The sequence below is a fragment of the Spodoptera frugiperda genome, chromosome 30 (assembly GCF_023101765.2).
Source record: "Spodoptera frugiperda isolate SF20-4 chromosome 30, AGI-APGP_CSIRO_Sfru_2.0, whole genome shotgun sequence".
Taxonomy (NCBI): Eukaryota; Metazoa; Arthropoda; class Insecta; order Lepidoptera; family Noctuidae; genus Spodoptera; species Spodoptera frugiperda.
The window spans coordinates 11490861-11504441 of NC_064241.1; the positions used below are offsets into that span (position 1 = coordinate 11490861).

A 13581-nucleotide genomic window follows, 5' to 3' on the forward strand; every position below is an offset into this window, starting at 1 on the left:
CGTATAGCTCTTCTTACGTTTTTTATACAACTATTGTCAAAAATCGACCCAAAGATTTTATGATTGAAAGTTCGATACAACTTGATTGTCAAAAACGCACCCAAAGACTCTAAATTGAATTCGGTTATTGATTTCGGGCGTAAGCAGTGTACATTCCTGATACATCTAGTAAGCCTTTTTTAACTGTTACTCCAACTAACTGGGGTTTGGGTGTCTTCAAGTTTAGGATACATTACGGGCATGACAAGCTTACTATCAGGTGAAATAGATTTTGCCTCTCGAGAACTGGATCGATTTGTGAGTGATACAAGTGACATTAGTAGCGATGTCGTTAGCAAAAAACTAACTAGAAAGAGGGTAGACCGATTCGTCTGCTCATAAACATCCACCCGCATATACTCCAGTTTATCCGTGCAAAAGTACAATAAGGCAAAACCTCTTTATATAGCGAAGGCATACTAGGCACACACAGTCTCTTAAACTGTTGTATAGTCCACGAGCACATTATTCAGTGAAGAATATAAATAAAACATCGTTGCCACATAGTATGTATCTAACCATTTAATAAATACACAAAACATTCTTATTTCATAGAGACAGTCAATTTCTACATATTTATTATGTAATATAATAAGTTAATAATTATTTATAATCGGATCTCGATGGTAAACTTATGCTAGCCGAAACATTTTTTTTTTTAATATTTATTATTAGGAAGTAAATAACAAGGATTGTTTTATTTGAAAATTATTTTCAGGTACCATGACAATTAAATTTAGAAAAATTATATAAAGAAAAGAGAAGATATTTTAGTGTTTATTATTATATATTTTATTATTTTTTATGATTAAAATAAAGATATTTTCCAGCCTTTTTCCAGCAATAGATCATAGAGGTATTTTCAATATAATCAACAATTTTAATTGATTTTTTTTTCGTGAAAATTATTATTTAATTGACAAGATATATTCTTTTATATTATAATTATAATGTATCTACTATAAAAGATAAACGCGATCGTTAATGGAATATTATATTTTATATTTAAATAAACTTGATTTTCAAATATTTTATAACAAAAAATCTATTATAATTTATACTTCTCTGAAATATTTTTTTGTAAGTTATATATGTATGTTTATGTAATAATCACAAAACAATGTATATTTTTTATAATTTATTGTAAATTATGTTTTATGTTTATCAATTTAGAGTTGTTATTTGAAAATCAAGTTTATTTTTAGTAGTCGTGTAGGTAGTTTAAAAGATTTGTTAGAGACTGGTAATATGTCATATGTTTAATATAATTTATAGGGATTCAACGTAGTAACCGTCGTCTGGGTTTTGCTGTGACCGCCTGTAGTTGTCCATCTGCAACAGAAAGAGGGCGTTAGTGATCTCATTACCATACCGTCTTGTCTAATCTTGGTATCTTAATTTGTTTCTTTATATTTATTATCAAGCAATAATGATAACTTTCCACCAGATATGTGCTCTATATGTTACGAAGATCCGAAGATGTAATAGCTAAGCTGTGAAACTATATGACTATTTCCACTGATACTAAGCTATGTAGCTGTGCAAGGAAGATGCGCAGCTCGAGTATCCGGTGTATCGATATTATGGAAGTTACAACTAGGAGAAGCCCAGTCGTTAAGCACCAAGGAACTTTGACTTAAGACTAAGTATTCCGAGACGGTATTTAAAAATAAAACCTTACCCTAATTTAATATTTTCTTTCTAGAGTTTTCTTTAATGGGTGAAAGAAACAATTAATCGTACAATCGATAATGATTACCAGCCCAGACATACCAACCAATATTTATTTATTAAATACAATTGTATTGTGGGAATAGTACATAAGGCGAATTACCAGTCAACCTTATATAATTAAACTACAATATTAAATAACTTACCCAATGTTTGAAGATGTTTCGGAATTTCATCTTCATTACCTCGCGGGCACGCGCACTCTCTTCGTGGTCGTATACACCTGCAGACATGGATGGGTATCTATTATTAATTGTCGCTGGCTAGGATTGGGTGGTTAATAGTAATGCTGGTTCGTCTAGTCTTGTGTCTGTGAAGTTTGATTGGTTGTTTATGATGTATGTTGATTTTAGGTGGGTGAATACCTAAATGTGTATAATAAAGGAATCTGTGTTTCCTGAACCGTAACTTGGGGTGTCTTCAAAACCTGAGTTAATGTTGCTTATACGTGCTCCATCGTAAAAAAATGTGCATTGAAGAATACATAATGTAACTTGACGTATTATGTGTCTCAAAAGTTTGACATGATAGATTGCATAGCCAAACATGTGTATGTGAACTTCTAAGTTTGTTAACGCACCCACAGCACAGGAGGAAATCCAAGTGTGGGCCAATGTTTCAACAAAACAGAACACCATAATTAGGTATCATTAAAACTTAAGACGGGATGGCAAACTTAAAGATGGCTTGCAATTGTGTCGAAATATCGGAAACCCATAGACCTATCCCGTCTTAAGTTGTAATGATAGTGTGACCATGTCAGTTTAAAAACTTATATAATTAGGGATATGACGAAAAGTTTAATGAGAACTAAAGATCTAGGAAACATGTTATTGAAAAATACAATAGGTATTTAAAAAAAACAATCCCCTAATAATTCGATAGCACGTTTTAGCCAAGTACAAAACATTTATGAACTGGTACACCATCAGCTCCTTAGGTTATTTACACATAACACAAAAACATAATTTTTTTTGATATTTTTATAATATCTATCGCAAGACATGTCAGACTAAATATTTCGTGAATCCTACACGTAGTTCGTTCCATCACCGAAAGACTGGACCCAAGTTCAACATAAAAAAAAATAACAAAACATAAAAATCAACTAAATTGTCTCTACGTACTGTCATCCTCACCTCCATCCCTGATGGGGATGATGTCATCCCCTGACGGTAGCACGTTGTAGCCAGAGTGGGGGTACACAGGGTGGGGCGGCGTCTCCTCCTGCCCCAACTGGTGGCGCACCATCAACTCCTGACTTGATAACTGCTGCACAAAAATGATGGAGATATTGAGCGAGTTGTCTGCTGTTGAGGAACGCGATGTTAAGCTAGAATATTATTAGAAAGTTGTGTGTTTGCTAGTTGAAAATACCACGGAGAACCAACGTCAAACTACGCCTGCGTTATATTTCGTTGTGTAAGTGAGGTTACTAGAGGCCTAATTAATAACCCCTTTCCCAATCCACGATTCTCCAACAACCCCCAAAAGGCCGGCAACGCACTTGTAACGCCTCTGGTGTTTCAGGTGTCCATGGACGGTGGCGATTGCTTACCATCAGGTAATCCTGTCTGCTCGTTCCCACAAAAAAAATATTGAAGATCACATACGGCTCAATCCACATACATATAGGAATACATTTTTATTTTATTTTCACAACTATTTTTATAGAGAATCATTACAACACGAAACTATAAAGTTAATTAGTAAATAAGTATAAAGTTACTAAGATCGAAAATTCCAATACATTTTGACAGAACTAAGAATCAAAGTAGACACTTTTTCTCGACAATCTTTTTGCAACGACGAATTACATATCCTGTGAGAAGCACTATCCTCAATAGTTACAGTCCGGATAGTGTCTCTTTCCTCTCTGGAAAAGACAGAATAGAGACCAAGTGACAGCGCTCTAAATCGTTATTTGGAGCGCTGCATCGGTGCGTCTATTGAGAGGAGCCTTGCTAACTGGTGCACAATTAGGACGAAAACGGTGTACATTCTTGTCCACTCGTAATTGGTACAGAGGCTAGTATTTGTCGCCTTTTACTTCCATGGCCAGTTGCTTTTTAGGATCTATTTCTATTTCTAAGAATTGTGCAATTTAAAAGACTATTTGAGCTGCGAATCGAAACTAAAATATCTTCTTTCAAGGCATTTACGATCATTGATCAATGTAGTTCTACACTAGTATACGAAGCAACGAGACGTAAATAAATGCCTAAGTACAAATTATATGAAAAATAACTTGTCTAAATCAAAGTTATACATAAGTAAAGTTTTAAGGTTGTTACTTAACAGAGACTTGACTTACTTAAAGAGAAAAACTAAATACTAAACAATCTAAGCAACCATGTACCTTTGCAAATAAAGTACAATTAAGATACACTTTCTATCCATCCATCTTAACACTAAGTAAAACAAAACAATTAAACTTCAAGTTCCACATGGTTATTTAATAAGGTAAGTGAACAACACAAACAAAAGTTTGACATATAACAATTGTTCCAACAAAGTAATGTGTAACGTAAGAGCCCCCTGACGGGCATGCTTCAATTACAAAAGTTTCACTAAAAGCAAGTGAAGTTTGTAATTAGGAAATATGGAGGTTACTATGTCCGGCATTAGCCATATGGATATGTCTCTAGTGATGTGCTGGACAGTGGACAAGTATTATTTTCGGCCTGCATTGTTCGCCGAATATTTGGGCCGAATAGTCAATTTGAACTGATACAAGTGCTTGTCCTACCGTTTACCTCAATAAATCTAAAGAAAATTTAGATTAAACTTTCATAAATTGAAAAAACGGAATGAACATAATATGATTTCTTATATTAACCAATCGGTTATCATCACGATATCCTCATCAAAACGTATATCAAATAACAACTGGTCTATACTTCAAAATCACAGGTGGTGGGTTAATCTCCATAGAAAATGACGTAACAATATTAGAGCTTAGTTATCAGCTGGATAATGTACAGCATAAATAATAAAATTAATATAATTTAATGTCAGTAGCAAACAATTTTCATATTAAACTCCCTATCCATCTATGTATCACACTACCACAACTCAATATTCGGCCTACACAATTCGCGAAAACTTGAAATCAATACGACCATCACTAGTAGCAATGTTACCGACGATATCATTAGTGGCTCGCGGTGGTCACCATCAAACAATTTTATTAACCATTGGTGGCACGCAATGGCACGGAGATTTTAATTTGTGGTGGCCATTATAATGGCCCTATCATTTACTATTAACTGTATGATTTCAACGATGTGTAAAACTGTCAAGCTTTTAACATAATTGTTGCTGTTTATTTAATTACTAGCTTTTGCCCGCGACTTCGTTCGCGTGGAATAGTGACTTCCGGCAAATTTTTGGTTTTAACCACATAGCTCCCGATCTCGCGGGTACTCTTCAAAAATGAGATGTGGAAGATATTCCAGGGAACTCTTCAAAAATCAACATAATGAGCTCTGCGTTTGAATTTAATAGATGTATACTCACTTAGGGCATTGAAAAAATAGTTTAAAAACGGACTTAAACTAACTTAAAACTAAAGAAAGCTACGAATTACGAATTTATAACAATTAAAAAAGAAACTATATTACAACCTATCCTCTATGCTATAATAACCAAGCTTAAATTAAATAATTTAAAAGAAACGACTTAAATCTAATCTAATTAATTTATAAATTAGACTTACAATTTTATTAAAAAAACTAAATACAGTAACTACTAATAATCGATATCAAACTAAACCTACGTTAAATAGTTTAACCAAAAAACCAGGAAAACCCAACAAATAAACTTATTAATTGACAAATACAACGAAACCAATTTAGAATATACGAAACAGCAGGACCACTACAGACAAATAATCATACGACTGATAATACACTTTTTCTACGATAGTACCGAAGCGCTCGGCCGATACCCAACCAAATGAATGTAACGAAACCATAGCGCGATCTATTTCGATCCCAACGCCATCTATCGAGGATAAAGACAACTTGGATTATTTATTTATACTCCGTTCGGGCATTTTCTTTGTACTAAAAGTTTAATTATATTGATATTATTTTTTTCATACCTTTTTACTATTTATTTACTTTTTTCGATGAATTAAAACAATAACATGAACCGAAGTCGTGTAACGATCGACATAGAATTATCTATACTCCGTTAGAGCATTTTCTTTGTACTAAATGTTTTATTATATTGATATTATTTTTTTCATACCTTTTTACTATTTATTTACTTTTTTCGATAAATTAAAACAATAACATGAACCGAAGTCGTGTAACGATCGACATAGAATTATCTATACTCCGTTAGAGCATTTTCTTTGTACTAAATGTTTTATTATATTGATATTATTTTTTTCATACCTTTTTACTATTTATTTACTTTTTTCGATGAATTAAAACAATAACATGAACCGAAGTCGTGTAACGATCGACATAGAATTATTTATAAATAATTTATTTCTTATTTTTATTTTTTGATTTTTGAAATAAAAATATATCTATGTCCTTTCTAAGGTTCTAAACTATATCTGTACCAAATTTCAACCAAATCCGTCAAATAGTTGCGGAGATTAATGGTATAAGCATAGAATGTTCGACGTGATTCTTTAATTTGACATAACTTTTTTATTTATGAACCGATTGACATGAAACAAACACTAAATGTAAATTTAAGCATCCCACAATATATTCGTGAAAACCGCATCCAACTCGGATCAGCCGTTTCTGAGATTAGCGCGCACAGACGAACAGACAAACAGACAAACAGACAAACAGACAAAAAAAAAGTTAATTACAATTTTGGGTTCGACATCGACATAACAATAACCCCTGCTATTTTTTTTATTTTTATTTTCAATGTACAGACAGCACTTTTCTACGATTTTATTATATGTATAGATCTAACGTATAAACGCCTACTCGATTGTTGGGTGTGTTTTATTTTTGATGAAATGAGCTGTTAAAGTTTTGAATGAATTGAGACCCTCCTTTTTTGAAGTCTATTAAGAATGCAATCAAACTTCACTTGACCATAAGTCATTATAAAAGATTGTGAAGCTATCTGATATTTAAAAACTGCAATTTTTTATCAGTCATGTAAACACTTCACATCAACAGCCTATAAGTGGCTACTGCTGACCAAAAGCCTCTTCTCACACGAATAAGGTTTGAGCATTAATCACCACGCTTGCTCAATGCGTGTTGGCGATTTCAAACTTATAAATAGAAATTATAAGCCCAGGTTTCCTCGCGATGAATCACATTGGTAATTGCCATTGGCAGATTTCAAGCCCGCACTCTCATGTATGAGAATGGCGCATCTTAAACCACCGGGCCACCACGACAGACATGATAAATAAGACAGACACAATGATAATAAACAAAGGGTCATGTGAAATCAAACCATATCTGAACTTTTAAAAACCTTTCTTTCGAAGCCGACTAACCTGAGAGCCGAACTCTAACGTCTTATAAAACATTATAACGTTATACTTCAATATTTATCTTCCATTATCGTGAAACTATAAGGTCGTATGTAGATTTAGGAGTGTGAAGAACCCTCCCAATTCCTCTTTTTAAGTTTCCAGTACAAAAGTGAAACGTTAAGAGATACTCAACTGAATCAATATGGGAATAAAGTTTAATTTTGTGTAACGTTCTTTTGACATGTCTGATGGACATGATGTATATAGGTGATACAAATTTATGTTTAGATGATGACTAATTTTTAAAAGCCTTTTATTTTTTTAAATTGCCTTCTGTACTTAGTAAAGTTAAAAGATAAGTAAAGTTTAAAAACAGTAGCAAAATTATGTTATTAATTGCATTTTAAAAACGCATAACAAATAGGTAGCATAGTTGTCAATAATATAAATTTAATATCTGAATTACTACTTACAAAAAATAAATAATTAAACTCAATGGCAATGATAAGCAAAATATTATTTCATTTTACACGAGTACATTAATACCTAAACATTTTTGTCAGTCTAGACCACTTTCATACTCGAAATGAGAGGTAAAAATATACTTATTTTCGAAAAGATAATTACGATGCAATTAAGCTTTCACACTTATACCTAAAATATTCACAATTTCCTTTCAGTAAGTACTGTTCATTCAGTACGACGGCGCTGACGAACGTGTTAAAATGTTTCTTTCATTCGTTGTTTAAAAAATTATTTCGTGCGACATTTTTATATCTGCTTTTTTATAAATTATTATTATTGTTTAAAACCAACCAATTAAAAATACAACCTCAAAAACATGGTCTTAAATATCTGTGGCATATAGATCTCAAAAAGCTAAACCAATCAACACGTAACTCAATCTGAAAATGTAACTTCAGGGAATTTTGTTCATAGATGTGTCAAAGTTGATGAATGTACAGCTTACCCCTCGTAAACCGTTGAATGTATGTATGTATACTTACATCCATGGCAGCAGTATCACCCGACCTCTTGCCGTGGCCACCGAAGCATGAGTGACCAAAGGCAGAACACCCACCTGTGGACAAAACAAAAATTACTTTTTTTAAATTTTGAATATACGAACTTTACAATATTAGAAATAGTAGTACACACGTAACACGTGCTATAAGTAGCGATAGCGTGATAAGATGCGTAGGTCTAGAGTCCATCATATAAGGGATATTACGTAAAATTTTAAATAGCAACCGACTATTTTTGAGAGGGGAAAATCATCCAATCATTTCTGCCGCCTGGACGAGGCGAGGCGAGAGAGAATGTCAGACTCTTACTGACTAAAAACCACTCTGTTCCTACTCCAGCCTTGCTTGCCCCATCTGTGGTGGCTTGATGACTCTTTAACCGACTTAAGATTATGCTCAACAATAAAATTAAACTTAAAATCATTGGAATAATATTTGTTATTGACGAAAATTATAAAAAAAAGTAAAAGTAAACTAACATTCGTTAGAAAAACTTTCACTTTTCAAATAGATATTTTCAGAGATTTTATATAAAAACTTACACAATTTACACAGACTAATGGCTGAAATAACATCTTTTATGTACGAACATAATTTTCTTTATAAATGTGTATTTTTCATAGTCTAAACTTACTATGTAACTTTTGAATAACTGAAAATAATGTAACAAACATACATTAAAATAGAGTACATAATGATTTTCAAGTCTCAAGAGATTATTTTGATAGTTTTAATATTTCTATTAAAATTGTAAATGTTTGCAATAAAAAAGAACAACTCGTAGCGTTTTCGTAGCAATTTGTTTTGTAACGCCGAGTGACGTAGCAATACGTAGCAACGTGTCATCACAGCGTAGCATTGTACTGTAACCAGTTGATAATCATTATTTTATACCATCCTAGTTTTTTTTTTTTAATAATGAATATTTTGTCTTAAGCATTTCTTTCCATCTGTGAAGAAACCCGGGGTCTTACTCTTGAAACCAATTCCGATTGATCAAGACATTGATATTTTGAAATTTCTCTTGAAAAACTCTTGAGTTGCCACACTATCGCCTATTGCATCCGTAATGCGTGGATATTGAACGAACTAAATGGTATTTAGTTTGGCTTTACATTCCGTACTCTGAATGCTATTTTAACAGCTACGATTAGGGTTGTATAGTTTTGATATTCAATAATTATTGATATTTTATTGGATTGAAATTGTATTAACATTGAGATTCAGAGATTCAAGAGTATACGCCCTTTGCCTTGCAATGATGCAGTTTTAGGTTGATGATTACGGACTGCCAAGCGGGTTACCGTGGTTCCGACTCGAAAAGCAGGAGTAAGAACAGGGTGGTTTTTAGTTAGTAAGAGTCTGACACTCCCTCTTGCCTCACCCAAGGCAGGAGAAGTCATTGGATTACTTTTTCCCCTCAAAAAATTAAAACAAAGACTCAGAATTATGATTCACAGTTGACAAAATAAAATTTGAAATGACGTCATCATATTATTACGTCGATATTACTAAAAAGCCAATACCAAGTAGGACTGAAGGCCTATTAACACAAAAAGTGTGTACAAACTATTGTGTCCACAGCAAAAAGGTATGAATGTGGTGCCAAGCAATCTTTTTATACATATGACTATCGATTCACGGAATTAGGTCGAAGTTCAAATGGCATATATTTTGAATAATTAAATATTGAACTGCTAACGTGAATTGGCATGTTTCAAGCTTATTAATTACTGTTATGATAATAAAGTTAAGTTTGAAAACTATTTTTATATAGTTTTGATGATAAAACTTCAGGTTTTATAAACTTTTTTATGAAACAGCTTACTGCTTTATGGTTATGTGAAATTAGAAGATGCTAGCGGCTTCACGCGCGTGGATTGCGGACTTTGTAACTAATAAAGATAGCCTAAGTTACTTCTTAGTACATCAGCTACCTACTAATAAAAGTCCCGTCAAAACCGGTCTAGTCATTTCCGAGATTAGCCGAAACGAAAAGAGAAACAAACAAAAATTGTAAAAAAAAATATATTTTGGTGTATGTATGTATCGTATTCATATGCACCCACGCTGCAAGAGAAAACCATAGTACAAGATAACACTTAAAAATAAAGAATGAAGTATTGTTAAAGAAGCAAATAAGTTAAAGAAGATTTTTAACGAAGCAAATCATCAAATAGAAAGCCTTTTTAAACTTCAACCAGTAATACAGTCAATTCCAAAAAATCTAGAACCTAACCTGCACCAATTTGAACACTGAATTAAGACCTTAAAAGTGAATTGTTCCCCTTTTCAATCAGTATCGCAAACAAACGAGTCTGGAATTGAACCGAGGACTTTTTGCTGTAGTTTTTGGTCTTGCATAACCTCATCTACGTACGTTTCTTTGTTTGTGTGTTTGTTTGTTTGCTCGCCGGCCACCAGTTCAACAAATAAAGCTGGAAATGCTAAGTTTGAACGAAACGGTGAACGTTGATTTTAACCATTTTAGGGTATTTTTCGATTGAACTCTTTGTATGTAAATTTCAGCCATTGATTTTGGATGTAGGTAGACATTTTGATTTCGTCAAATCTTTCAGTAACTAGACACAGAAGTTGTATCTATAAGAGAGATGAGAAATACAGTAATTTCTTTTTTTTTTGAAAATTATTCCCATGTTATTTTTGTGTAGTTGGGATAAATCTTGTTTGCCAAATCATTGTGTGTATAATATTTATACCATTCTATAATATTTGGGACCTCACTCCAAGACTTCCACCATCACACAATTATATCCAAAAGCGACCCAACCTCAAGGATTTGGATATAATCATTTTGACGACACAATCACATATGTTCCCTTCATTGTTATCTTTAAAAGAAATGTGTAATAGATAATTATAGAATGATCTCTTTTAAATAGCCCCAAAATAGTATCACCCACATAACATACGAATTCAACAATACCTACAACTAAACCTAAACATCTAGATAGGTCACAGCCCAACTAAAATAGGACTGGGTCGCAATGGAATTAAGCCGGTGTAGCAACATATCGGCCGGACAACCGTACAACCGTACACGTGTGGACGTAACCGAACCGGAATGTAGCCGGGTGTCGCCGGATTAGCCCTAGCGAACTCTATTATTGATGGCGTAAAGTCCACTTTGATGTGACCTGAACCTTTGACTTTAGGTTGTTGAAATATTCGAATAGTAATAATAATATAATAGATGAAAGCATATGTAGGTAATATGCATTATCATTTTGACCCAATAATTTAAATATAATTTTAACTAAAGTAAAGCTAGATCTTTCAGAGCTGCGAACTGCCTATCGGGACGGAGAGGTTTATAGCCAGTAAGAGTCTGACACTCGCCCTTGCCACGCCCAAGGCGGAAGAGTCATTCGATGGTTTGGCTCTTAAAAAAAAATCTTGAATTTTCATAGCAGGACCCCGTGTTCAACAAACATGCTTACATTCAGTATACATTATCATCATCAGCAGCCGAGAGACGTCCACTAGTGAACAAAAAAGACTGTACCCAATAGCTCACTATACAAACAAACTTCCAAACACACATATGATTGTATCTAAATACTATTGCTGTATATACCAGCACCATTTTATCACAACCGTTCTAAAACCGGCGACAGTACTAAGCTAAGCCGTTGCGTCACCGGGTCGGTCACAATCCGGTAGCATCCGATTACGCACGGCTGTGATAGATACCAGCTAATGGTGCTAAACCTCGTGAGGTTTAGCTATGATCAATATATGATCATCATAAGCAGTCACGTGGCAGTCAACTACAGGACTATGCATAATAAGTCCCTCGTCATCAGCCCGTGATATTCCAGAAGTAAATGTTCCTCCTCCACACAATAGAACACCTCTTAAAGCATACTGGCCGAATTGAGAACCTCCTCTCTTTTTGGAAAGTCGGTCGATATTAGCAATAATGATTACTCTGTATGTATGTCGTGGTCGTGGTAGCCCGAAGTCTGGAGTTTTAATGCACCAGCTTCTTTAACCTACCAACGGTAAAGTAACAATGTGACTTTTACCGAGTTATATGTACCCTCTTAAGTTGAAAAACGGTGAAGGAAAACATCGTGACAAAAACTGGGTCTATAATTTCTATGTTTAAAATCGCTAATCCGTATTGAGCAAGCTTGGTAATTAATGCGCAAACTTTCTCCGTGCGAGAAGACGCCTTTGGTCAGTAGTGGCTACTTATACGCGCTGTTGATGTGGTGTGATGATTACTATAATATAAAAAGAATTCATGAAATGTACACCTTCCAATAAATAGCACAAAATCTTCGCAGCACTTACAACGGTCATTGAACTCTGGTCTAAGTTTATAAATCGATTATCTCAAAACATGAGATTTCCGTGTTAATTGATAATCCATTTTGTAGGTAATCTTGTTATGTGATTATGATCCATTAAGTTTGGTGACATTTACTAAGGTGTGTCACACCCACTTTATGACAGGGGTAAATATAGCTTTTAGGTTTAGACCTGTAGGTATTGTACTAAATATTTTAGCCGACTTCGGTGACGCGGTCCTGAAAGACATTTCTACTATTACAAGTTTTAAGTAGAATTAACATACCAGAATGCTGGTTATTTCAAGTATAAAATGTAAGTTTTAAGTAATCTTGGGAGTTATAACATTTACGAGTTTAGTGAGATATGTCCTAAAACCATGATCTGCCATTAAATTGGGCAGTAGCACCCAGTAAACTTCTGTCAAATTATCTCTTGCATGAAATATCTTAACGTTAAAGTATTATTGACTGTAAAATTGTAACTAATTGGCAACGACAAGTAACAAACTAACAAGAGCATGGAATCGAGACCTAGGTTTAATAGGTCTATTCACAACATCAAACATAGCAATTTAGAAAACAGACTAAGTGTGGTACGGATTAAAATACATACAAACAACACAAACTGATTGCAACTTAGAATAACATAAAACCACAGATACTCTAAATTAGAATTCAACAAAACATGTGGTTAGTAGTACATTATTACATTACAGTTTTTGTTCCCACACGGAACTAGGAAACTAGTTGTTTTGTTACGAAATATTTGCACGAATTTATTACATACCAGCTTCTGCCAACCACTTCCAGGATAAAAAGTATCCTGTGTGTTATTCCTGATAAGTAGTTTTCGCATGAAAGGGTAACAAGAATATTATCCTTGTTTATAAACTTTTAGAATTATAATATTAGTAGAATAGCCAAAGTGAAAGTCTCCAATTATTCTTAATCTAATTATTTTTTTTAAATAGACCAGGAAGGCACTTTAGAACATCAAACT

At 33.6% G+C, this 13581-nt stretch overlaps 1 protein-coding gene across 4 annotated transcripts in view; it reads right to left on the reverse strand.

Moving 5' to 3' along the window:
- Positions 1-535: 535 nt before the first annotated feature.
- LOC118269803 (neuropeptide CCHamide-2) overlaps positions 536-13581 on the reverse strand; it is a 39020-nt gene continuing 25974 nt past the window's right edge. Inside the window, exons 3-6 of one of the 4 annotated variants that reach the window (XM_035585121.2) lie at positions 8245-8318; positions 2910-3039; positions 1917-1993; positions 536-1371 (exon numbers count right to left, since the gene is read on the reverse strand). In XM_035585121.2, the coding sequence (XP_035441014.2) occupies positions 1309-1371; positions 1917-1993; positions 2910-3039; positions 8245-8318 (344 nt within the window). In that variant the 3' untranslated portion in view covers positions 536-1308. Of the gene's footprint in view, positions 1372-1916; positions 1994-2897; positions 3043-8244; positions 8319-13581 lie in introns of all 4 variants that reach the window. The other 3 variants (XM_035585118.2, XM_035585119.2, XM_035585117.2) reach the window with 3 other exon arrangements.